Raw genomic sequence first — 27842 nt, 5'->3', positions numbered from 1 at the left:
AAATAGATTAGAAAGAGAGAGATGAAACAACTGTGTTTTCTTTTCCCTATACTTCTCTGGAGGCTGTCACTGTTTTGTTGTGACTTGCCTGTCAACAGAAGAGACAGAGATCATGTGCCCTCTGTCTCAGAAGGGAGGGGGAGGACAGAGGAGTGGAGCAGTAAGTGAGGATTTCCAGCAGCTTCAGGGCAACAGTCAGGATGTGCTGCAAACCAACTATGACAATATATGTATCAGAAACCTATTACACACAAGCTTAGATTATAGGTGGGGATTGAACAGGGTTAAATCTTAAGTGGAATACCCCTTTAACTCCACTTATTCAGTCACTTAGCAGCATTGCGAAGACGACGACTGATCGCGAAGATGATGAGTGCAGAGATCAGCGCTCATTTACATACAAGGTCAGGGCTTCTAATACGGCCTTTAGGTTAAGAGAGAACCTGAGACAGAGAGCAGAATCTAGACTTTTATTTTTCTGATGTTAAACAAGATTTGATTTCTCAGTTAAACGTTTTTCACACTTGGGGCATGGAAAAAGCTTATCTACTATGTGAGGTTTTTTTTATGTTCCAGAAAATTTGATTTATTGTTAAAACATTTCCCTCATTCTGAGCAAGAAAATTGCTTCTCCCTTGTGTGACATTTCATATGTATATCAAGACTTGTTTTGTAAGAAAAACATTTCCCACATTCTGTGCATGAATATGGCTTCTCCCCTGTGTGAATTTTCAGATGTTTAACAAGGCATGTTTTGTAAGAAAAACATTTCCCACATTCTGAGCATGAAAATGGCTTCTCCCCTGTGTGAATTCTCAGATGTTTAATGAGGTTTGATTTGTCAGAAAAACATTTCCCGCACTCTGTACATGAAAATGGTTTCTCCCCCGAGTGAGCTCTTTGATGTTGAACAATACTTCTTCGATGATTAAAACATTTTCCACACTCTGAGCATGAAAATGGCTTCTCCCCTGTGTGAATTTTCCAGTGTTTACCAAGGCTTGTTTTGGAAGAAAAACATTTCCCACATTCTGAGCATGAAAATGGCTTCTCCCCTGTGTGAGTCCTCAGATGTTCAACAAGGTTTGATTTCTCATTAAAACATTTTGCACATTCTGAACATGAAAACGGCTTCTCTCCTGTGTGAATTCTTAGATGTTTACGAAGACTTGATTTCCAAGTAAAAGATTTCCTACATTTGGGGCACGGAAATGGTTTCTCTCCTACGTGACTTTTATTATGTTTAACAAGATTTGACTTACGAGTGAAACATTTCCCACATTCTAAGCATGAAAATGGTTTGTCCCCTGTGTGAGTTTTTTGATGTTTAACAAGATAACATTTATGAGAGAAACATTTTTCACATTCGGGGCATGGATAAAGCTTTTCGCTATTGTGAGTTTTTTGATTTAGAACAAGATGTGATTTGGGAGTAAAATTTTTCTTAACTTCTGAACATGAAAATGGCTCCTCCCCTGTGTGAGTCTGCTGATGTTCATCAAGATGAGATTTCTGGGTAAAAGATTTCACACATTCTGAACATGAGAATGGATTCTTTCCCGCGTGAGTTTTTTGATGTGTAACAAGAGTTGATTTCTTTGTAAAACATTTTCCACATTCTGGGCATGGAAATGGCTTCTCCCCTTTGTGACTTCTCTGATGTTCAGCAAGATTTGCTTTTCCAGTAAAACATTTCCCACAGTGTGAACAAGAAAATGGCTTCTTCTTATCTAGCTTTGCAGGCTGAAATGAATTTGTAGACAGGACTTGTATAACAGGATGAGATGAGAGCTCTTTGCTGTGAGGGTCTGGGGGTATATCTGGGGTAATAGAATGTTCTTCATATGTATCTTGTGTGATCTGACCATCTGCTGTAATATCTGGAGATATCTGATGTCCCTCTGATCTCCGGGGACACTCAGCTGCCAAGAAGAATCACATCTTAGTGTTATTATACTTGATAACCTTGTATTCTGTATAGTAAGTCTGATGCATCTAACATCCCTCCCATCTGATGTCATCCTGCATCCTGCTCCATGTTGTGCATCCTGTTATCTGGTCTACGTCTCCATGTTGTGTGTCCTGTTGCAGTCTCCCATGTACCATTGATGTGTTAGTATGTAGGTCGGCACTGATGTTGTGTATATTTTAAGGTTATTATGTGGACACAGATATTTATTTCACTTTGGCCACTAGATGGCACTATCTGTTTCTGTTACAGTGAGCACAGGCAGTTGGAAAGGGGTTAATTGCTTATGTGACAGCTGTAAGTGCGTGACAGGACGTTTGCCAGCCGCCTTCCGACATCTGGGCCTATCACAGGCCTGCTAAAGTTTCCATCCAGTCTTGCCCTATTAGGTACTGAGGTACCTCAGGCTGCTCTCCACCAATAGGAAACAAATCCCCGCCCTTATTTATCAGACTGGTGGAGTAAGCCATGTAGCACATAAATCAGTTCCAGTGACAAGAGTAAAGCAGATCAGAGTTCCTAAGTAAGGCCTTTCCAGGGCCTGGCCCCATGGCCAGTGCCTGAACAACTAAAACACTGTAACTTCATTCTTTTTGCAAACCAGGCCATAGCCTACCAGAACTCTAAAGGGGTAACTACCAAAGCCGAGGGAATTCCACTTGTTCACATTGTGGGGGATAGTTGCTCTCAAGTATTCTAAAGTCCTGCAAGTCTTAACAAGAACTTATCTCAAGTGGTTGGATAAGTGCAGCGAGCCTACATGCCCCGATGCCTCCTCCTTGGTTGAGGGATTAGCCCTGCCCTGTTATGCTAACCTGGAGCCTGTACTACTGGATTTGGCACTGATCTCTTCCAGTCATTACAGTGAGTACAAAATATCAGAGACTTTTCAAAACCTCAAGTGTAGCTATCTCCAAGTCTGAACTGCTAAAGCAGCATCTTCTCAAGAACCTCTTAAAGGGAAAATCCTGGTGAAACTACCTCTCAGGCGTAACCTGCATTTTGTCTTTAAGAGACTGTCAAGTAAATTTTTTTACTGGTTAAGTTACTCTGAAGTCTCAGCGTTACTGTATTGCTGCACCACAATACTACTGGTGGGACATTTGGAAAACATTTAACAAGTGTGTGCTGGTATCCAGGCAAAGCTACTGCCACTCTCAGCACTGTGAGAAGTGCCACAGCTCTTGCAAGTAACATCTAGCACCCCTGGGTCACCACAATGTTATCTCCTATAATGGGGTCACCATATGCGGGAATATACAGCAGAGCGACTGACAGGACACAGACCTCACAGTATTCCATCTGGGCGGTTACCTGTAGTGATGCCCTCCTTATACTGCTCATCACTGCTGTCATCTGTCTCTTCTTCCTCCTCCTCCTCTCCTTCTTCTTTTACCCTTATGTCTGTAGCATTATTATTGTTCCAATCTTCCCCCTGATTCATAAGATGTGAGAGAAATATTGTAAAAGTCATCAGACAGGAGGAGAAGTCAGGTGGGATGTACAGATCATAGGGAACATCTCCATCTACCTGATCCTGTGGGAGAAGAGGACGGGGACATCTCTCTGGTGCTGTTCTCTTACTGGATCTGACTGGAGGGAACACATACAGAGACTGAATTCATTCTTTCCATCCAGATAATACAGAGAGGAGGTGTGTATATAGTCCTGTCTATTACCTGCTGATGGGAGGGGCTGCTGATCCTCCAGCATCACATCCTTGTACTGATCCTTGTGTCCTTCTACATACTCCCACTCCTCCATGGAGAAATAGACCGCCACGTCCTGACACCTTATAGGAACCTGACACACACAATGATCACACAGTCATCCCCCCCACCCCTCCAGTGGTGTTACTGTATAATGTCCCAGCATTCCCAGCAGCCACAGTCTCACCTCTCCACTCAGCAGCTCCACCATCTTGTTGGTGACTTCTAGGATCTTCTCTTCCTCCATTTCCTCATGTATCAGGGGCCCCGGGATTGGGCCCAGGGTTCTTCCCCATCCTTCACACCCAGGGGCCCCACAGCGCCCACTAGAGGACTTCTTCACTACTGTGTAATCCTGTGTATGGAGAGACACATTAACCCCTTAAGGACAGAGACAATTTCCATTTTTGCGCTTTCGTTTTTTCCTCCTTGTGCTTAAAAGGCCATAGCACTTGCATTTTTTCACCTAGAAACCCACATGAGCCCTTATTTTTTGCGCCACTAATTGTACTTTTCAATGACAGGCTTAAAGCGACTCTGTACCCACAATCTGACCCCCCCTCCCCCCTTGTACCTTTGGATAGCTGCTTTTAATCCAAGATATGTTCTGGGGACCGTTTGGCAGGTGATGCAGTTATTGTCCTAAAAATCAACTTTTAAACTTGCAGCCCTGTACCCAATCGGCCGTGGCCTAGAGTGTCTGTGCATTAGGCAGCCCGGCACGTGGGCTAGATCTTTAGGGCACCTGTGCAATGTTCAGATAGGAGAAAATATTCCAGTGGCATTCCTAATGATGAAAAGGGTGGGGAGGAGGGACGGAGGGGTGGTGCAAAGTTAGGGCACAGATACTCTAGGCCACGACCGTTTGACACAGGGCTGCAAGTTTAAAAGTTGTTTTATAGGACAATAACTGCATCACCTGCCGAACGGACCCAGGACAGATCTTGGATTAAAAGCAGCTATCCGAAGGTACAAGTGGTTTTGGGGGGTCAGATTGTGGGTACAGAGTCGCTTTAATTTTTGCATAAAGTACGCTGCAAAACCAGAAAAAATTTAATGTGTGGTGAAATTGAAAATAAAACGCATTTTTTTTTTATTTGGCGGGGTTTTGTGTTTACGCCATTCACCCTAGGGTAAAACTGACTTGTTATACATGTTCTCTATGTTGCTCAAGTCGGTATGATTACAACGATATGTAACTTGTGTAACTTTTATTTTATTTGCTCTATTCCCTCCTTATAGCGTTTTTTTCTTTGGTCTATGGGGCTGTGTGAGGTGTCATTTTTTGCGCCATGATCTGTACTTTCTATTGGTACCTTTTTGCGTATATGCCACTTTTTGATCATTTTCTATTACAATTTTTCTGGATTTGATGGGACCAAAAATGCGCAATTTGACATTTTGGAAAAAATTTTTTCCGCTTATGCTGTTTACCGTGAGAGATCAGGAATGTGATAATTTAATAGTTCGGGCGATTTCGCAAGCGACGATACCAAATATGTTTACTTATTTATTTATAAAATGGGAGAAGGGGGTGATTTAAACTTTTATTAGTGGAGGGGATTTTTTATTAATTTTTTTTTTTTTTTTTTTACACATACTAGAAGTTTCCCTGGGGTTAGAGTTATTCCCCCCCTGGGGTTAGAGTTATTCCCCCCCTGGGGGATCTAGTATAGTCACATTGATCTCTCATTGAGATCTATGCAGTATAGATATACTGCATAGATCCATGAGACCAGTGTTCTATTGCTCTCAGATGCTGTAGCTGAGAACAATAGATTGCCGAGTCAGGATCAGTGCCATTATGACGCAGACTCCCAGCCAACTCAGATGGAGGAATCGCTCCTTCGTGATCGCATTGCGTGGGGGGTTATCCTATCCCTCTAGACCACCAGGAACTGTGAAAACAGCGATTTAGATGCAGCTGTCAACTTTGATAGCTGCATCTAAATGGCTAACTAGCGGTGATTGGACCATGCCCGCATACTGCCGCGGTCCCGGGCTGCAAATAGCACCTGGGATCGCGGTGGTTCAGAGCGAGGTCACCATGCGGCCCCCCTCTGAACTCCCCTAGCGACGCCAGGGCGTACATTTACACCCTGTGTCATTAAGGGGTTAATATCACTCCATCCATTCTCAGAATCCCTCACCTCTCCAATCCTATCCATCTGTTATTCCATAGATAAGAATGATGTCATGATGACATCACTCCCAGAATCCCTCACCTCTCCAGTCCTATCCATCTGTTATTCCATAGATAAGAATGATGTCATGATGACATCACTCCCAGAATCCCTCACCTCTCCAGTCCTATCCATCTGTTATTCCATAGATAAGAATGATGTCATGATGACATCACTCCCAGAATCCCTCACCTCCCCAGTCCTATCCATCTGTTATTCCATAGATAAGAATGATGTCATGATGACATCACTCCCAGAATCCCTCACCTCTCCAGTCCTATCCATCTGTTATTCCATAGATAATGATGTCATGATGACATCATTCCCAGAATCCCTCACCTCCCCAGTCCTATCCATCTGTTATTCCATAGATAAGAATGATGTCATGATGACATCACTCCCAGAATCCCTCACCTCCCCAGTCCTATCCATCTGTTATTCCATAGATAAGAATGATGTCATGATGACATCACTCCCAGAATCCCTCACCTCCCCAGTCCTATCCATCTGTTATTCCATAGATAAGAATGATGTCATGATGACATCACTCCCAGAATCCCTCACCTCCCCAGTAAGCAGGAAGAGTATGTGTAGGGTGAGGGTTATTATCCTGTCGGCCATCTTGTCTCTGTCTTTCTCCATCATTGTCCGATGAAACAGGAAAGATAATAGAGATTGCGGTATTCCTTTTACCTGGATAAAAGAGAAGACAAAACAATGGAAAAGCCGAACAACTACAGGAGGTCATAAGGAAAACCATTGGGAAGATATGAGTGTACCTGATAATAAATGTAAGCCAACAATTATTTTGTGTTCTTATTTTATTATATACTACTGACTGTATAGGAAATGTCACAACACCACATTTATTACATCTCTATGTCTGTCCAATGTGTATATTGTATGGTACACAGTATACGGTATGAACGTTGCTTTCACCATGGTACAGTGTGGAATAGAGTTTGTATTTTTCCCATAGATTTTGCACTATTTTTATAGTGACCCGACGTGTTTCCCATTGTCAATCATCCTCAGGGGTCTTGTGGTGTGTAATCTTTGATCATACGGCTGCACCGTCACTAAGATGTGTGCATGTCTGATTCAGACAGTTCCCAGACACGTTGGATCATCCTCCCAAATAAGATATTTAAGGAAAGTTAAATAAATATTCATTTTTTTTTTTTTTATCAAGTCACACATTTTGTATATGGACGCTCACATTATATGATCAGACATATTACTGAAATTTGGTTACTAGACAAGCGGCATTTCATGTACTCGGACAGCTGTAATGTAGCACGCTAATATGTGCAATAACAGTAACCAGGGTGGGTGTGCCAAATCCTGACCCCATCATGGTAGCCTTAAAGGGGCTGTGTCATGAAGAAAATAAAGGTATAATCAGATGAGTACCACATACATATATGTAAAGGAGAACACATGTGCTGTTACATCCCTGTACTGTTCTTCTCCCCTATGTATCTGATCACTTCCTGGTTTCCTGTCGGAACTGCGACCCTGCAGTTGCCAGGCAACAGTGCAGACACTTTCCCACAACCCTTCTGCATGTGAATGTAAAAACCAACTGCCAGTACTAATCAGACAGATCAGGTGACTGCGACTGAACTGAGCATGTGTGACCCATGCTCAGGTTATCAAATACAGCACGTGTGTGTGTGTGGGGGGGGGTTAGTGCATCTATATCTGATGATAAAATAAAATGAAAAAACAAAAAAAGCAACACTTGAAATATCTTTGAATTAACATAATGCAACAGTATAGACCTAAATGTCTTCATGGCACAAGACCTTTAAAGTGTCCCCATTGTTATAACTTTAAAAATCTAAATCAGCAGTAGATGTCATATGGCAAGTTTGCAATTTAGATTAATTTTTACTTACCGTATCCAGGTCCAGTCTCCTGAAGGCTGCTATATAACTGCTATACTTACTGTATTCAGGTCCAGTCTCCTGAAGGCAGCTATATAACAGCTATACTTACTGTATTCAGGTCCAGTCTCCTGAAGGCAGCTATATAACAGCTATACTTACTATATCCAGGTCCAGTCTCCTGAAGGCAGCTATATAACAGCTATACTTACTGTATACAGGTCCAGTCTCCTGAGGGCAGCTATATAACAGCTATACTTACTGTATACAGGTCCAGTCTCTTGAAGGCAGCTATATAACAGCTGTACTTACTGTATCCAGGTCCAGTCTCCTGAAGGCAGCTATATAACAGCTATACTTACTATATCCAGGTCCAGTCTCCTGAAGGCAGCTATATAACAGCTATACTTACTGTATCCAGGTCCAGTCTCCTGAAGGCAGCTATATAACAGCTATACTTACCGTATCCAGGTCCAGTCTCCTGAAGGCAGCTATATAACAGCTATACTTACCGTATCCAGGTCCAGTCTCCTGAAGGCAGCTATATACCAGCTATACTTACTGTATCCAGGTCCAGTCTCCTGAAGGCTGCTATATAACAGCTATACTTACTGTATCCAGGTCCAGTCTCCTGAAGGCTGCTATATAACAGCTATACTTACTGTATCCAGGTCCAGTCTCCTGAAGGCAGCTATATAACAGCTGTACTTACTGTATCCAGGTCCAGTCTCCTAAAGGCAGCTATATAACAGCTATACCTACTGTATCCAGGTCCAGTCTCCTGAAGGCAGCTATATAACAGCTATACTTACTGTATCCAGGTCCAGTCTCCTGAAGGCTGCTATATAACAGCTATACTTACTGCATCCGGGTCCAGTCTGCTGAAGGCAGCTATATAACAGCTATACTTACTGTATCCAGGTCCAGTCTCCTGAAGGCTGCTATATAACAGCTATACTTACTGTATCCAGGTCCAGTCTCCTGAAGGCAGCTATATAACAGCTATACTTACTGTATCCAGGTCCAGTCTCCTGAAGGCAGCTATATAATAGCTATACCTACTGTATCCAGGTCCAGTCTCCTGAAGGCTACTATATAACAGCTATACTTACTGTATCCAGGTCCAGTCTCCTGAAGGCAGCTATATAACAGCTATACTTACTGTATCCAGGTCCAGTCTCCTGAAGGCAGCTATATAACAGCTATACTTACTGTATCCAGGTCCAGTCTCCTGAAGGCAGCTATATAACAGCTATACTTACTGTATCCAGGTCCAGGTATGTTTTCCATAACAGAAAAAATGGATATACATTGCAAATTTGATTTAAATTACATCTACTGTTGATTCAGGTTTTAAAAGTTATAACGACAGGAACACTTTAAGACTTAAAAACATTGTTTCCTGAAGGGGTTAATAATCCTAACAGTGTTCTGCTTGTACATACCTCTCTTGTGTGCTTCCAGGACCTGCCATGATGTCACAGTCATGTGATCTGTCACATAGAGGAGGAGGAGGAGTCTCATGATCAGGGGCTGCTGCTCAGTGTATGCAGGACTCTGCTGTGCTGGATGAGCTGAAGTGATGTGTGTGCAGCAGAGCTGTGTGTGTGTGATGTGTGTGGAGCAGAGCTGTGTATGTGTGTGTTATATATGCCTGCAGCAGAGCCCTGTGTGTAATGTACATGTAGCTGAGCTGTATATGTGTGTAATGTACATGTAGCTGAGCTGTATGTGTGTAATGTACATGTAGCTGAGCTGTATATATGTGTAATGTACATGTAGCTGAGCTGTATATGTGTAATGTACATGTAGCTGAGCTGTATATGTGTAATGTACATGTAGCTGAGCTGTATATGTGTAATGTACATGTAGCTGAGCTGTATATGTGTGTAATGTACATGTAGCTGAGCTGTATATGTGTAATGTACATGTAGCTGAGCTGTATATGTGTAATGTACATGTAGCTGAGCTGTATATGTGTAATGTACATGTAGCTGAGCTGTATATGTGTAATGTACATGTAGCTGAGCTGTATATGTGTAATGTACATGTAGCTGAGCTGTATATGTGTAATGTACATGTAGCTGAGCTGTATGTGTGTAATGTACATGTAGCTGTATATGTGTAATGTACATGTAGCTGAGCTGTATATGTGTAATGTACATGTAGCTGAGCTGTATATGTGTAATGTACATGTAGCTGAGCTGTATATATGTGTAATGTACATGTAGCTGAGCTGTATATGTGTAATGTACATGTAGCTGAGCTGTATATATGTGTAATGTACATGTAGCTGAGCTGTATGTGTGTAATGTACATGTGACTGGCACAGGGGGAGGCATCGGTATAGTGACTGGCACAGGGGGGAGGCATCGGTGTAGTGACTGGCACAGGGGGAGGCATCTGTATAGTGACTGGCACAGGGGGGAGGCATCGGTGTAGTGACTGGCACAGGGGGGAGGCATCTGTATAGTGACTGGCACAGGGTGGAGGCATCTGTATAGTGACTGGCACAGGGTGGAGGCATCGGTATAGTGACTGGCACAGGGGGGAGGCATCTGTATAGTGACTGGCACAGGGTGGAGGCATCGGTATAGTGACTGGCACAGGGGGGAGGCATCTGTATAGTGACTGGCACAGGGGGGAGGCATCGGTGTAGTGACTGGCACAGGGGGGAGGCATCTGTATAGTGACTGGCACAGGGTGGAGGCATCTGTATAGTGACTGGCACAGGGTGGAGGCATCGGTATAGTGACTGGACAGGGAGATGAGCCTGGCCGCTGTATTGAGAATAGACTGGAGAGAGGAGGGTTTGGAGGAAGGAAGGTCGATTAGTAAGGAATTGCAGTAGTCAAGACGGGAATGGATCAGAGCGACAATGAGAGTTTTAGCAGATTCCACAGGAAGGAAGGGACGGATTTTAGAGATGTTTTTTAGATGCAGATTAGAGGAACGTGAAAGAGATTTAATATGAGGAGTGAAGGAAAGATCTGAGTCACACATAACCCCAAGGCAGCGGGCTTACTGTGTAGGGGTTATGGAGCTTGTTGTGTGGGGGCTATGGTCGCACCACAGACAGAGATGGAGATGTCAGGTGGGGGGCGGTTAGCAGAGGGAGGGAAGACAAGAAGCTCAGTCTTAGAAAGGTTTAGTTTTAGGAATAGGGAGGACATAGCGTTAGAGACGGCAGACAGACAGTTACTGGTGTTCTGTAGAAGAGCGGGGGTGATATCACAGGAGGAGGTATACAGCTGGGTATCATCAGCATGGAGATGGTATATAGCAGAGGGTGATATCACGGGAGGAGGTATACAGCTGGGTGATGTCATGGGAGGAGGTATACAGCTGGGTATCATCAGCATAGAGATGGTATATAGCAGGGGGTGATATCACGGGAGGAGGTATACAGCTGGGGTGATATCACGGGCGGAGGTATACAGCTGGGTGATATCACGGGCGGAGGTATACAGCTGGATGATATCACGGGAGGAGGTATATAGCTGGGTGATATCACGGGCGGAGGTATACAGCTGGGTGATATCACGGGAGGAGGTATACAGCTGGGTGATATCACGGGAGGAGGTATACAGCAGGGGTGATATCACAGGAGGAGGTATACAGCTGGGTGATATCACGGGAGGAGGTATACAGCTGGGTGATATCACGGGAGGAGGTATACAGCTGGGTGATATCACGGGAGGAGGTATACAGCTGGGGTGATATCATGGGAGGAGGTATACAGCTGGGGTGATATCAGCATAAAGATGGTAATGGAAACCAAACTTACTGATGATTTGTCCGATGGGTAAAGTGTAACGTGAGAGAGAGAGAGAGAGAGAGGACCTAGGACTGATCCCTGAGGAACCCCGACTGTAAGGGGAAGAGAAGATGAGGAGGAACCAGCAAGTGATACACTAAAGGAGCAGTCAGAGAGATAGGAGGAAAACCAGGAGAGAGCAGAGTGCTTGAGGCCGATAGAGCGGAGCGTGGAGAGGAGGAGCTGGGGGGCTACAGTGTCACATACAGATAGAGCGGAGCATGGAGAGGAGGAGCTGGGGGGCTACAGTGTCACATACTACAGATAGAGCGGAGCATGGAGAGGGGGAGCTGGGGGGCTACAGTGTCACATACAGAGAGCGGAGCATGGAGAGGAGGAGCTGGGGGTCTACAGTGTCACATACAGCCATAGCACACACACACACACACACACAGCCTGCTGCAGCCATAGCACACGCACACACAGCCTCCTGCAGCCATAGCACACATACATACATATACACACACACAGCCTGCTGCAGCCATAGAACACTGAAGAAAACCACACAATCTTTTACCAGAGAGAAAACACCACAGGACAGAGGTTATTGCTACACTACTTATGTCTTCTCCTCCTCCTCTATATTACACTGGATATCTTCATATTACACTGCTGAAATACAATCATCCAGCATCCAGGAAGAGACCAGCACAGATCTCCCCCCACACAATGGATTCTTCCACCTCAGAAACAAACTGCCAAATAGTGACCGACAACTTTTCCATGACCACCCTTATGTAATAGGGCCAGTGTCCTATTACTGATATATTCCCCGACCACCCTTATGTAATAGGGCCAGTGTCCTATTACTGATATATTCCCCGACCACCCTTATGTAATAGGGCCAGTGTCCTATTGCTGATATATTCCCCGACCACCCTTATATAGTGATGTATTAGAATGTTGCTCATAAAATATATTGATGAGCAAAACTTATAAAATTCATATCAAAACTCAATCCTTTAGATTTGGCGGAGAGGAGATCATTAGAGACTTTAGTAAGGGCAGTTTCTGTAGAGTGGTGAGGACGGAAACCAGACTGAAGGGGGTGAAGAAGAGAGTTGTCAGAGAGGTAGCGGGTTAGGTGGGAATAGACCAGACGTTCCAAGAGTTTAGAGATAAAGGGTAGCTTCACACGTACCGACTCGCAGCGTTAATAACGCTGCGAGTCGGCTAGGTTCTGGCAGATCACTTTCACTACATACAAGCAGCGGTCTGAACGACCGCTGCGTGTATGTAATTCTGCCGGCCGCTTAACCCCTTCTGTTGCCGCCCGGCGCCCGCTCTGTATACATTACCTGTCCTTGCTGCACGGGGTCACGGCGTCCTGCTCTCCCGCCCGGCCAATCAGTGTGTTGCCCTGCCGCAGCCACTGATTGGCTGGGGCGGGAGAGCAGTACTCCGGGACCCCGTGCAGCGAGGACAGGTAATGTATACAGAGCGGGAGCCGGGCGGGAGCTGAAGGGGTTAAGTGGCCGGCAGAATTACATACACGCAGCGGTCTATGTAGTGAAAGTGATCTGCCAGGACCTAGCTGACTCGCAGCGTTATTAACGCTGCGAGTCGGTACGTGTGAAGCCACCCAAAAGGAAGATTAGAGACAGGTGGATAGTTGGCAGCACAGGAGGGGTCTAGGGAGGGTTTTATCAGTAATGGAGTGATAATGGAGTGTTTGAAAGTTGAGAGGAAGATGCCAGAGAGGGAGAGGGTGAAGATTTTACTAAGGTAAGTAGTGACAACAGGAGAGAGAGACTGGACAAGGTGTGAGGGAATAGGGTCACTAGGGCAGGTGGTGGGGCGAGAGGAGTCTGGAGACTTCCTCCTCTGTCACTGGCTCAAAGGCTGAGAGGGAAGAGGAGGAACAGTGAGAGGGAATAGGATTAATATTTCCTGGGGACTGGGAGATGATCTCCTGACGGATTGGGTCTATTTTGTCCTTAAAGTAGTTGGCTAAGTCTTCAGCGCAGAGGTTAGTGATGGGTGTCTGAACTTTGGGTCTAAAGAGGGAGGTGAGCAGGGACGTAACTAGAAATGGCTGGGCCCCATAGCAAACTTTTGATTCCCCCCCCCCCCCCCCCCGACTGACCACTAAACGGTCAAGTGAAGTCGTAACTACATAACCGCTAGCTCTGGTCAGGAGTGCTTGCAGTTAAAGGGACATTTGCAAAACCCAGGAGACCAGCAGGGCCACCCGATGCTGCAAATGATGACGGCTCAGGGGGCCCCCTGATGCAGCGGGCCCCATAGCAGCCGCTATGGCTGCTATAGTGGTAGTTACGCCCCTGGAGGTGAGGGTATCAAAGAGGCGTTTTGGGTTATGGGAAAGAGAAGAGATCAGAGTGGGGAAGTAGGATTGCTTAGCAGAGTGAAGAGCCGAGTAGTAGCTTCTAAGCATGAACTTATAATGGAGAAGGTCGGCTGTTGTCTTGGATTTCCTCCACAGACGTTCAGCACACCTAGAACACCGTCTAAGAAAACGAGTTCTGGATGTGTGCCAGGGTTGTGGCCGTCTGTGTCGGGCTGTTTGGGGTATAGGGGGTGCAAGTTTGTCCAGGGTGGTTTTGAGGGTGTCGTGGTATTGTTTGGCAGCCAAATTAGGACAGGAGAGGGAAGAGGTGGGGGGCAATGATGACTGTACGGTATCTAGTAGTTGTTGGGTGTCTATAGCGCGTAAGTTCCTATATGTGAGTGAGTTTGGGGTGTCAAGAGGAGGTCGAGAATTTGTTATCATAAAGGAGAGGAAGTTGTGGTCAGAGAGGTCAGTGGTAAAGTTAGTAAAGTGGGAAACTGGGCAAAGTCTGGAGAAGACCAGGTCCAGGGTATTCCCACCCTTGTGGGTTGGAGAGTCAGAATGCTGAGTGAGGCCGAGGGAGGAGGTTAGAGAAAGAGACTGAGCGGCTGATGGGGAGACTGGGTTGTTGATTGGGATGTTTAAGTCGCCCATGATTAGAGCAGGAATATTAGAAGATAGAAAGTAAGGAAGCCAGGTAGAGAAGTGATCAAGAAACTTAGGTGAACCAGGAGGGCGGTAGATGACTGCGAGACTCAGGGAAAATGGACGGAAAAGTCGTACGGTGTGAACTTCGGTGTGAGGAGAATGAGAGGGAGGGGACAGGGGGAATGACCTGGTAAATGCATTCTGGGGAGAGAAGTACACCCACTCCTCCGCCATGTCAGGTCTAGGGGTATGGGAAAGGTGTAAGCCACCATGGGTCAGAGCGGCGGGTGATGCCGTGTCTGACTCCTGTAGCCATGTTTCCGTAAGAGCCAGCAGGTCGAGCGATTTATTGATAAACAAATCATGAACGTCTGTAAGTTTATTACAGACAGACCGGACGTTCCACAGAGCACAGTTACTGGAGATGGGATCCGGCAAGCATTGGATCCTGACCAGGTTATGAGGGTTTCTGTAGGAGGTCGGTGAAGAGAAGCTGTTAGTGAAAGAGGGAGGACCAGGGTTAGGAGAAATGTCTTCCGCTGCAAGGAGGAGGAGGAGGATTGTAAGAGACAGTAAATGATTAAGTGACTTATGAGGACGGTTTCTGTGCTGCACCTTGGAGAAACTAAGGTGATGGGGGTTCAAGAAGGTAAAAAGTGAGTGTGAACAGTACATAGGTGACGGAAGGAGAGGGGCTGTGTAAATCCACAGGGGGAATGGGTGGGGGATAGGTATGTAGACACAAGATTAGCAGGTATAGAGAGATAAACAGCATGATGAGACTCCTGCAGGGCCACCACCAGGGGCCCGGCGCTGCCTCCCACACTCTTCATTGTGGTTTGTATAAAGCCTGGTGTACAGAGAGTGCAGGGGGACGGGACCTGCTGATGATTCTTTTGGGGCCCTTGGATCAGCAGGACTCATCAGCTTCCCCTACACTCTCTGTGGACGGGCTGCAGAACCACCTTCCCCCATCACCTAATAGGCGATAGAGAGAGAGACTACTGTACGGTGTTTATTATGGTAATGTTGTGTATATACTTTAATGTCCAATATTCAATGCACAAATATTTCCTTACTGGATAACAGATATTTGTTCTGAGTAAAACATTTCCCACATTCTGTGCATGAAAATGGCTGCTCCTCTGATGAAGCTTTTTTGACATTTAACAAGATTCAATATCTGAGTAAAACATTTCTAAAATCTGGTCCATGGCAGCGGCTTTCCTCCTATGGGAGCTTCTATGTTCCTCAAGATTTGATTGGTTTGTAAAACCTTCTCCACATTCTGGGCATGGAATCAGCTTCTCCTTTTTGTGATTTTCTTCATGTTCAACCAAATGTGATTTCTTAGTAAAACCTTTCCCACATTCTGAGCATGAATATGGTATTTTCCTTGCGTGAATTCTCAGATGTTTAACAAGACTGGATTTAGTTATAAAACATTTCCCACATTCTGTACAAGAAAATGGCTTCTCCACAGAGTGCATTGTTATATGTTGAGAAAGATAAGATTTTTTTCTAAAACATTTTCCACATTTTGAACATACAAATGGCTTCTCCCCAGAGTGTATTTTTTGATGAGCAATAAGATTTGTTTTCAAAGCAAAACATTTCCCACATTCCGAGCATAAAAAAGGCTTCTCCCCTGTGTGAGTATTAAGATGTTGAAGAAGGTATGATTTGGAAGCAAAACATCTCCCACATTCTGAACATGATATTAGTGTCTTCCCTCTGTGACTTCTGAGATGATTAACAAGACTGTTTTTTCGAGAAAAACATTTCCTACAAACAGGGCATGACAATTCTTCTTCTCCTATATGAGTCTTTTGATGCTTACAAAGATGTGCTTTCTGGGTAAAACATTTCCCACATTTTGAACATGAAAATGGCCTCTGACCTGTGTGAATTTTTAGATGCTTAACAAGATGCGATTTCTGAGTAAAACATTTCCCACATTGTGAACATGAAAATGGCTTTTCTCCTGTGTGAATTCTCAGATGTTCAACAAGAATTGACTGAAGAGTAAAACATTTCCCACATTCTGAACATGAAAATGGCTTATTCTTCTTTGGCCGTACAGAATGAAGTGAATCAGTAGATGAGAGCTCTTTGCTGTGAGGGGCTGGGGGTATATCTGGGGTAATAGAATGTTCTTCATATGTATCTTGTGTGATCTGACCATCTGCTGTAATATCTGGAGATATCTGATGTCCCTCTGATCTCCGGGGACACTCAGCTGCCAAGAAGAATCACATCTTAGTGTTATTATACTTGATAACCTTGTATTCTGTATAGTAAGTCTGATGCACAACATCCTGAAGAGCAACTATAGGCTGAGAATGAGAGCAGGATATGACATCATGGAACCTTCCCAGCAACCTGACCTCCCTCCCATCTGATGTCATCCGGCCCTCCCTCATCCACAGCTATATATCACCAGCACTGATGTCATCCGGCCCTCCCTCATCCACAGCTATATATCACCAGCACTGACGTCATCCGGCCCTCCCTCATCCACAGCTATATATCATACACATGTAGAAAAACAAAAGTGCACTCACCCAGTAAAATGTCTTCATCTTTATTGATTCATCATTGGTTAAAATCCATCCATCCATCCTATACAGTCGGGTGGTAGAAACGCCAATACACTTAGATCACAAAAGACGTGACAGCTGCTTCGGCCCTGCCGGCGCTTCTATCAGCGCCGGCAGGGCCGGCGTTTCTACCACCCGACTGTATATGGATGGATTTTAACCAATGATGACTCAATAAAGATGAAGACATTTTACGGGGTGAGTGCGCTCTTGTTTTTTTACATGTGTATGGTATATCACGAATCTTTGCTATAGAGAGCAGCACCACGATTCCCAGATCCACAACGCTAAACCCACTGTGTACTCCACAACTCCACTTCTTTCTTTAGTGTTTTTTAGTGCAGGCACTGTGACTTTCTATTTTGACAGCTATATATCACCAGCACTGATGTCATCCGGCCCTCCCTCATGCACAGCTATATATCACCAGCACTGATGTCATCCGGCCCTCCCTCATCCACAGCTATATATCACCAGCACTGATGTCATCCGGCCCTCCCTCATCCACAGCTATATATCACCAGCACTGATGTCATCCGGCCCTCCCTCATCCACAGCTATATATCACCGGCACTGATGTCATCCGGCCCTCCCTCATCCACAGCTATATATCACCAGCACTGATTTCATCCGGCCCTCCCTCATCCACAACTATATATCACCAGCACTGATGTCACCCGGCCCTCCCTCATCCCCAGCTATATATCACCAGCACTGATGTCATCCAGCCCTCCCTCATCCACAGCTATATATCACCAGCACTGATGTCACCCGGCCCTCCCTCATCCCCAGCTATATTTCACCAGCACTGATGTCATCCAGCCCTCCCTCATCCACAGCTATATATCACCAGCACTGATGTCATCCGGCCCTCCCGCACCCACAGCTATAAATCACCAGCAATGATGACAATACAGCCGATATTCTAATCACTACACAGCTGATTCCGGGGGGTTTATTTCTGTGATGACATATCTATATGAGGGCTTGTTTTTTGTGGGACAAGTTGTACGTTTTATGGCACCATTGTGGGACACATAGGACTTTTATATTGGTTTCTATTAGCAAAATACAACAATTCTGACAGTTTTAACCCTTAGAGGACCGGGCAATTTAAATTTTTGCGTTTTTGTTTTTTCCTTCTTGTGCTTAAAAGGCCATAGCAGTTGCATTTTTTCACCTAGAAACCCACATGAGCCCTTATTTTTTGCGCCACTAATTGTACTCTGCAATGACAGGCTGAATTTTTGCATAAAGTACACTGCGAAACCAGGAAAAAATTCAATGTGTGGTGAAATTGAAAAAAAAAAAGCATTTCTTTTATTTGGGGAGGGGGGGGGTTCGTTTTTTACACCGTTCGCCCTGGGGTAAAACTTGTTATATATGTTCCTCAAGTCATTACGATTACAGCGATATGTATAACTTTTCTCGTATCTAATGGCCTGTAAAAAATTCAAACCATTGTTAGCAAATATATGTTCCTTAAAATCGCTCCATTCCCAGGCTTATAGCGCTTTTATCCTTTGGTCTATGGGGCTGTGTCAGGTGTCATTTTTTGCGCCATGATGTGATCTTTCTATCGGTACCTTGATTGCGCACATGTGACTTTTTGATCGCTTTTTATTACAATTTTTCTGGATTTGATGCGACCTAAAATGCGCAATTTTGTACTTTGGGATTTTTTGGCGCTGACGCCGTTTACTGTACGAGATCAGGAATGTGATTAATTAATAGTTCAGGCGATTACGGACGCGGCAATACCAAACATGTTTATTTATTTTTATTAATAACATGGGAAAAGGGGGGTGATTCAAACTTTTATTAGGGGAGGGGGCTTTTTATTATTAATGACACCTTTTTTTTAACTTTTACACTTATACTAGAAGCCCCCCTGGGGTTAGGGTTATTCCCCCCCTGGGGTTAGGGTTATTCCCCCCCTGGGGTTAGGGCTATTCTCCCCCTGGGGTTAGGGCTATTCCCCCCCTGGGGTTAGGGCTATTCCCCCCCTGGGGTTAGGGCTATTCCCCCCCCTGGGGTTAGGGTTATTCCCCCCTGGGGTTAGGGTTATTCCCCCCTGGGGTTAGGGTTATTCCCCCCCTGGGGTTAGGGTTATTCCCCCCCTGGGGTTAGGGCTATTCTCCCCCTGGGGTTAGGGCTATTCCCCCCCTGGGGTTAGGGCTATTCCCCCCCCTGGGGTTAGGGTTATTCCCCCCTGGGGTTAGGGTTATTCCCCCCTGGGGTTAGGGTTATTCCGACCCCTGGGGTTAGGGTTATTCCGACCCCTGGGGTTAGGGTTATTCCCCCCTGGGGTTAGGGTTATTCCGACCCCTGGGGTTAGGGTTATTCCGACCCCTGGGGTTAGGGTTATTCCCCCCTGGGGTTATCTCCGCCACTAGACACCAGGGAAGTTCTGCATACGGTAATCAGATGCAGCTGTCAACTTTGACAGCTGCATCTGATTACCTGATTAGCGGGCACGGCGATTGGACTGTGATATTCTGCACAGGAGACCAGGGCCGGATTACATTTATCCCCTGACAGAAGACGTATTGTGGTCAATCAAGGGGTTAAGGTTTATCTCCGGTACAATAACCTGCAGTAATGGCATCTGGAGGAATAATCTTCCTGATAACATCCCCCTCCCTCAATGTCAGAGCTAAATTACTGAGACCCTGATGCTTCCCAGGAGGTTTATGTTACTGATGATCTGACACAAGAAGACGCCCCCAGTAGGTCACACAGAAATGCAGATCACATAGATCCCAAACCCCAAATACCGACCCTAACACTGACAGCACCGGCCGCCCATTCTCCAGAGACTCTTCTGTTATCTGGTCTATGTCTCCATGTTGTGTGTCCGGTCATCTCCTATATTAGGGTCACTGAACAGAGGAATATACAGCCGAGAAGACTGACAGGACACACAGCTTATAATATTCCACACAGAATAGTTACAGCCGGTGACTGAGGAGAATGTGTGAGTGTTCTCTGCATTTACTGGTCACTACTCACCTGGGCGGTTACCTGTAGTGATGTCCTCCTTATACTGCTCATCACTGCCGTCATCTGTCTCTTCTTTTACTATTATGTTTATACCATCAGTATAGCTCAAATCTTCTCCCTGATTCATAAGATGTGAGAGAAATATTGTGTCATCAGACAGGAGGAGAAGTCAGGTGGGATGTACAGATCATAGGGAACATCTCCATCTACCTGATCCTGATCCTGTGGGAGAAGAGGACGGGGACATCTCTCTGGTGCTGTTCTCTTACTGGATCTGACTGGAGGGAACACATACAGAGACTGAATTCATTCTTTCCATCCAGATAATACAGAGAGGAGGTGTGTATATAGTCCTGTCTATTACCTGCTGATGGGAGGGGCTGCTGAGCCTCCAGCATCACATCCTTGTACTGATCCTTGTGTCCTTCTACATACTCCCACTCCTCCATGGAGAAATAGACCGCCACGTCCTGACACCTTATAGGAACCTGACACACACAATGATCACACAGTCATCCCCCCCACCCCTCCAGTGGTGTTACTGTATAATGTCCCAGCATTCCCAGCAGCCACAGTCTCACCTCTCCACTCAGCAGCTCCACCATCTTGTTGGTGACTTCTAGGATCTTCTCTTCCTCCATTTCCTCATGTATCAGGGGCCCCGGGATTGGGCTCAGGGTTCTTCCCCATCCTTCACACCCAGGGGCCCCACAGCGCCCACTAGAGGACTTCTTCACTACTGTGTAATCCTGTGTATGGAGAGACACATTACTATCACTCCATCCATTCCCAGAATCCCTCACCTCCCCAGTCCTATCCATCTGTTATTCCATAGATAAGAATGATGTCATGATGACATCACTCCCAGAATCCCTCACCTCTCCAGTCCTATCCATCTGTTATTCCATAGATAAGAATGATGTCATGATGACATCACTCCCAGAATCCCTCACCTCTCCAGTCCTATCCATCTGTTATTCCATAGATAAGAATGATGTCATGATGACATCACTCCCAGAATCCCTCACCTCCCCAGTCCTATCCATCTGTTATTCCATAGATAAGAATGATGTCATGATGACATCACTCCCAGAATCCCTCACCTCCCCAGTAAGCAGGAAGAGTATGTGTAGGGTGAGGGTTATTATCCTTTCCGCCATCTTGTCTCTGTTTCTCTCCATGGTTGATCGGTCAGTCAGGAAAGTTAAAACACGGACCAATATTGTTGGACGCTGAATGGAAGGAAGAAGAAACATTGTAAAAATCCCACAAAATTCATAAAAAAACATCACAGAATGTACAATTACCGGAAATTATATAGAGAAAATATTGAGACTATATTTATATAATAAAAATTAATGTCCGTCCTCTATAGACTTCTGTAAGCCTGAACTGTTTGACCCCAAATTTGGCTGCAGATACATTGGGTGCCCGGGAAGGTTAGAGTGAAGGTCCCGTCCTTGCCAGATGTACAGGAGAGGAGGGGGATGGGGAAGAGCGCCCCATAGAAATGAATGGTAGAACCTCCAGCACACAAAGGGGTCTCCCCAGCAATGCAGAGGTGAGGGGATCAGCCTCAGCCAGAGCGATAGAGACATCCAGAGCATCACAGTCACAGATATGGCAGCCAGGCCTGGTGGGCGCTCACCAGGAGAACACACCCATAGGAATACAAGGGAGAATGTTCTGGAGATCAGATTTTACCTCACAAAGATGATGTCAGTGTCAGTGACCACACCCCCTTCCTCTCACACACACACACACAGACCACACACCCCTCCTCTTACAGACAGACCACACCCCCTCCTCACACACACACACAAAGACCACACCTCCTCCTCACACACACACATAGACCACACCTCCTCCTCACACACACACACACATAGACCACACCTCCTCCTCACACACACACACACACATAGACCACACCTCCTCCTCACACACACACACAAAGACCACACCTCCTCCTCACACGCAGACAATAATGGTAGTCGGGAAGGAATATTGAAGCCATAGAAACCAATAGGATTACTACTTTCATTTTCAAAGAGAGCTGGAATGTGATTGGTTGGTAGGGATGGCTGCCTCATGGAATCTGATTGGTTGCTAGGGGCAGCGGCCTCATCTCCCATTCTATCTTCTGCTCTTTGGGCACTTACCACCGTTGTCATTAATATCAGAGAGGGGTGACAACCTGCAGCTGATCTGACTGACCTCACTGGCATCACTAGATTATTGTCTGTTTGTCCTGCCAGGATTGTACAGTGCTGCGGAATATGTTGGCGCTATATAGATAACTATTATTATTACTGTTTGCCCCATGGCTGATCCCTACTGCTCCCCACCCTCCTCTGTACTCACCTGTATAATGTATATAATATAAGGGTTTAGCCGTCAGCTGCTCAGAATAGAAACCATGGAGGATCAGCTGATCTTTTCCATTCATCCCCTAATAAGTTACTTAACCCTGCTGTTCTGTTCGGTTCTACTATACACATATACTGTTCTGGTCATTTTTGACCGGCCTATTAAAGTCTGGAATTTTAACTAATTTAAGTGTTTTTTTTTTTTATTTCTTTTGTATTATTATACAGTATGTGAACATGGTTGTTCATAAACAAATGAAAAATGAAATAAAAAAATAAATTTTTATTTTTTGCGTGTGTCAAAAAGTGTTAAATGGCCTTATTGCATTATTCATGCATATTGTACATTTGCACACAAAAAAACTTTATAAAACTGTAAACTATAACTAATAACATCAAACTGTATGTAAATATATATTTTTCAAAAAAAATAAATAAAATGTGAAATAAGGTTCGAGGGGCTAGATTTACTGTTCGTTTATCACAAGTATAATTTATATATATATAAATTATACATTGTATAATTTGTCTTTTGCATAAGTACTTAGCAACATATCACTTTTAATTAGTGATTACTTGATGTCAGTGCATTGTTTTTGTTTCAGGCTGGCTGCACTGCTGGTGGAGGCCGTGGGTATTGTCGCAGTGCTGGCGGAAGCCCTTGGTTCACTTTTTTCAGCATGCTGTTGGATCCTGTGGACAATCTCCAGGGTTTTTTCCTATGTACTGTATACCTGAGCGTTTACAGCATATGAACTTTACAGTCCATATTTTCAGGTCATTATTAGATAATACAGTCATGGCCAAAAGTTTTGAGAATTACACAAATATTATATTTTCCCATGATCCTCTGCCCTCTGGTTTTTATGTGTGTTTGTGTAATAAGGATGAGGTTTAAAAAAAGAAGGAAAAGTGTGCTTTGGAGGGAAATTTGAATGATCCAAGACGGCAGAAGAAATCTTGTAGGTAAAAATATGGTGGGTTTAATTCTTCACCAAAGGAGGTACAAATATCATATAAACAGGATATCAGTCATAAGAGAAATAAGGCAATAGTCTTACAAATGTCTTAGAATGTCTCTGTGGTTCAAGTCTCAGAGTCCCAAAAATGATGGGGATCTCGTCTCTCCAATGGTGACTGAAGATTTGGCTAGAGAACAAAGAACTTCCTTGGGTGAATTCCTGAGGTGGGGGCTAACAAACCCCAGATGTGCGTGGAGGCTTCTCTTGAAAGATGGTATACCAAAAGACCCCCCAACCAACTAACCTTCTAAGTCTATATACTCTCCTGACCGGGAAAATATATACACTTATGCCCAAATATGGTTACACCCAGTACAACTTATATTCCAAAAATGGTATACTGGCAAAGCTCCAAGTGGATTGGTCAAGCTGGACACGTAGCTATATCTTACTATGATCCATACATTACCCACGTGACCATTTAGACACGACCATATTAGGACTTCCAGTCATCCACCATTTTGGAGGTCAAGAAATTACTAAGTGAGAGTTCAGCCCTATACTCAATATGAGAGTGGAGAAGAGAATGAGACTGGAATACAGTGTAGATATATCTTGGATGATAATAATTTGATTCCACTAATGCCAAAGATAATATGATCCATTCAGCCATTAATAAGGTTAGATGTTATAGATGGGGTTACAGGTTATTAGTTTTTTACAGTTTGTCAGATGTTTTTATCACATACAGAAATATAATTGCAATCATATTCTGAGTAACAGAAGCTTATACTGACGGAATGAGTTACTGCAGCAAGTCAATATTTGCAGTGTTGACCCTTCTTCTTCAGGACCTCTGCAATTCTCCCCGGCTGCTCTCACACAACTTCTGGACCAAATCCTGACTGATAGCCGTCCACTCTTGCACAATAAATGCTTGCATTTTGTCAGAATTTTGTTTTTGTTTGTCCACCCGTCTCTTGATGATTGACCACAAGTTCTCAATGGGATTAAGATCTGGGGAGTTTCCAGGCCATGGACCCAAAATCTCTATGTTTTGTTCCCTTAGCCATTTACTTATCACCTTTGCTTTATGGCAAGGTGCTCCATCATGCTGGAAAAGGCATTGTTGATGGCCAAACTGCTCTTGGACGGTTGGGAGAAGTTGCTCTTGGAGGACATTCTGGTCCCATTCTTTATTCATGGCTGTATATTTAGGCAACTACACACATATAAGGCGGACACCACATACAATAGTACCGGAGTGCTAGTCCTATCCAGACCCAAAGACTACCATAGTATGCAAATCTGCAGGTTAATCTGCTTGATCCATCCGTGAGACAGCAATTGTGACTGTATATATTATCTGTTTATTTACTTTTGATTTGTGTTTTCACTTTATTGCATATTCATTTCCTCTTTTTCAGGATATTGTTATGTTTCACACTTTTTTACATGCACTTAATAATAGGGTCAGATAGTTTACATATACATTTTTGCACTATATTATAATCATATTTGTTTATTAATTTTTGCTGTCTCTGTATTATCATGTGGGGTGGACCAGTCTTTCACTGTGCCTTATTGGGGCCAGTGGTAGGATCGTGTGTGTGTTTCTAAAGGTTTTTAATCTTGTGTCTTTTTTGGATTGGATTTAAGAAAGAATATTTACTATATTGTGGAGGTGCAGACCTTGTTTTTCTAGATCTATTCTTTCTTTGCATACTACTGTATATTTAGGCAAGACTGTAAGAGAGCCGATTCCCTTGGCTGAGAAGCAACCCCACACATGAATGGTTATAGGATGCCGGTTACAGTTGGCATGAGACAAGACTGGTGGTAGCGCTCACCTCGTCTTCTCCCAATAAGTTGTTTTCCAGATGTCCCAAACAATCGGAAAGGGGATTCATCAGAGACAATGACTTTCCCCCAGTCCTCAGCAGTCCACTCCCTGGACCTTTCCCCCAGTCCTCAGCAGTCCACTCCCTGGACCTTTCCCCCAGTCCTCAGCAGTCCACTCCCTGGACCTTTCCCCCAGTCCTCAGCAGTCCACTCCCTGTACCTTTCCCCCAGTCCTCAGCAGTCCACTCCCTGGACCTTTCCCCCAGTCCTCAGCAGTCCTCTCCCTGGACCTTTCCCCCAGTCCTCAGCAGTCCGCTCCCTGGACCTTTTGCAGAATATCAGTCTGTCCCAGATGTTTTTTTCTGGAGAGAAGTGGCTTCTTTGCTGCCCGCCTTGAGACCAGGCCTTGCTCCAAGAGTCTCTGCAGTCTCACAGTGCACAGTGCAGATGCAATCACACCTGCCTGCTGCCATTCCTGAGCAAGCTCTGCACTGCTGGTAGCCCCATCCCGCAGCTGAAACACTTTTAAGAGACATTCCTGGCGCTTGCTGGTCTTTCTTGGGCGCCCTGGAGCCTTTTTGGCAACAAAGGAACCTCTCTCCTTGAAATTCTTGATGATGCGATAGATTGTTGACTGAGGTGCAATCTTTCTAGCTGCGATACTCTTCCCTGTTAGGCCATTTTTGTGCAGTGATATGATGACTGCACGTGTTTCTTTAGAGATAACTATGGTTAACAGAAGAGAAACAATGATGCCAAGCACCAGCCTCCTTTTAAATTGTCCAGTGGTGTCATTCTTAATCATGACAGATTGATCTCCAGCCCTGTCCTCATCAACACCCACACCTGTGTTAATGGAGCAATCACTGAAACAATGTTAGCTGCTCCTTGTAAGGCAGGGCTGCAATGATGTTGAAATGTGTTTTGGGGGATAAAGTTCATTTTCTAGGCAAATATTGACTTTTCAAGTAATTGCTGTTAAGCTGATCACTCTTTATAACATTCTGGACTATATGCAAATTGCTATTTTAAAAACTGAAGCAGTAGACTTTGTAAAAATTAATATTTGTATAATTCTCCAAACTTTTGGCCATGACTGTAGAACCAGCTAATACAAGGAACCAGCTAAGAAAAATAATTCACATTTACCATGTGAAAGGTTGACAACTGAATTGATCCATTTCTATAAGAACAACACATAACTATACTTGAAAGGAATCCATCTACACTATCATAATTCTATATAAACCAAAATGAGATTATACTCCTTTATTTTATTTATTTTTTTCAACAAAATGGCTGAAGATTAGTATAAAAGGCTATCGGTCATTTTTGACAAAACAGTACGAGTGTAAAAAAAGACGTGGAGCAAAATGTAAACAAAAAATAAATAAAAACTGTTATTAGTAAGAACCCCTCAAATGAGGAAAAGTCAATGAACCACAAGTTCCAAAACTGCATAATGAATATTTAAAAAAATATCAAATTTCAAATTCGGTCATTTTTGACCGAACAGAACATTAAGGTTAAAGGAAGCCTGTCATCCCCGGTGGAGCCCCGTGGGGGTCTTCGAGGAAGGAGTAAGTAAAAGGGGCTCCACTGGGGGGTCGGACGGGCTTCACCCCGGCAGCCAGGGTGACAGGTTCCCTTTAAAGTGATTTAGTGAGTTTAGTAATGCCCCAAAATACATCACAACCCACAATAACCTCATAGAGAGACATCAACTGAGCGATACAGAAACCGGAGACTCCACACACACACGTACGTATGTGTGTGTTTATATATATATATATATATATATATATATATATATATATATATATATACTGTACCTTCACCTGCAGAGCTGTACAGGAGCCTCCCCTGTTCTTCCAGGACCTGCCGTGATGTCACAGTCATGTGATCAATCACATGGAGGAGGAGGAGTCACATGATCAGGGGCTGCTGCTCAGTGTATGCAGGACTCTGCTGTGCTGGATGAGCTGAAGTGATGTGTATGCAGCAGAGCTGTGTGTGTGTGATGTGTGTGGAGCAGAGCTGTGTATGTGTGTGTTATATATGCCTGCAGCAGAGCCCTGTGTGTAATGTACATGTAGCTGAGCTGTATGTGTTTAATGTACAGGTAGCTGAGCTGTATGTGTGTTATTGTACATGTAGCTGAGCTGTATATGTGTAATGTACATGTAGCTGAGCTGTATATGTGTGTAATGTACATGTAGCTGAGCTGTATATGTGTGTAATGTACATGTAGCTGAGCTGTATATGTGTGTAATGTACATGTAGCTGAGCTGTATGTGTGTGTAATGTACATGTAGCTGAGCTGTATATGTGTGTAATGTACATGTAGCTGAGCTGTATATGTGTAATGTACATGTAGCTGAGCTGTATATGTGTGTAATGTACATGTAGCTGAGCTGTATGTGTGTAGTGTACATGTAGTTAAGCTGTATATACACTCACCGGCCACTTTATTAGGTACACCTGTCCAACTGCACGTTACCACTTAATTTCTAATCAGCCAATCACATGGCGGCAACTCAGTGCATTTAGGCATGTAGACA

General features: G+C 44.4%; 2 protein-coding genes across 2 annotated transcripts in view; one reads left to right on the top strand and one right to left on the bottom strand.

Moving 5' to 3' along the window:
* The window catches only part of LOC138786760 (zinc finger protein 84-like), a 790489-nt gene that overhangs the window by 77321 nt on the left and 685326 nt on the right, over positions 1 to 27842 (top strand). The window lies entirely within an intron of this gene.
* Positions 489 to 3413, bottom strand: LOC138787621 (oocyte zinc finger protein XlCOF6-like). The gene is made up of 2 exons (XM_069964961.1): positions 3284 to 3413; positions 489 to 1922 (listed from the first exon to the last, which is right to left on the bottom strand). The coding sequence occupies exons 1-2, from the start codon at positions 3411 to 3413 to the stop codon at positions 607 to 609; spliced, it is 1446 nt and encodes a 481-aa protein (XP_069821062.1). The 3' UTR covers positions 489 to 606.

Source organism: Dendropsophus ebraccatus, chromosome 3 (genome assembly GCF_027789765.1).
Source record: "Dendropsophus ebraccatus isolate aDenEbr1 chromosome 3, aDenEbr1.pat, whole genome shotgun sequence".
NCBI lineage: Eukaryota > Metazoa > Chordata > Amphibia > Anura > Hylidae > Dendropsophus > Dendropsophus ebraccatus.
Note: the sequence above shows the minus strand (reverse complement) of the source record. Positions and strands in the feature narration are given on the sequence as shown.

Bases quoted from the DNA above. Each gene is read 5' to 3' on its own strand.
- LOC138787621 (XM_069964961.1), bottom strand. From the start codon at position 3,413: ATGAATCAGGGGGAAGATTGGAACAATAATAATGCTACAGACATAAGG. The intron at 1,923-3,283 runs GTAACCGCCCAG...TCTTCTTGGCAG, and splicing joins TAAGGAGGGCATCACTACAG to CTGAGTGTCCCCGGAGATCA.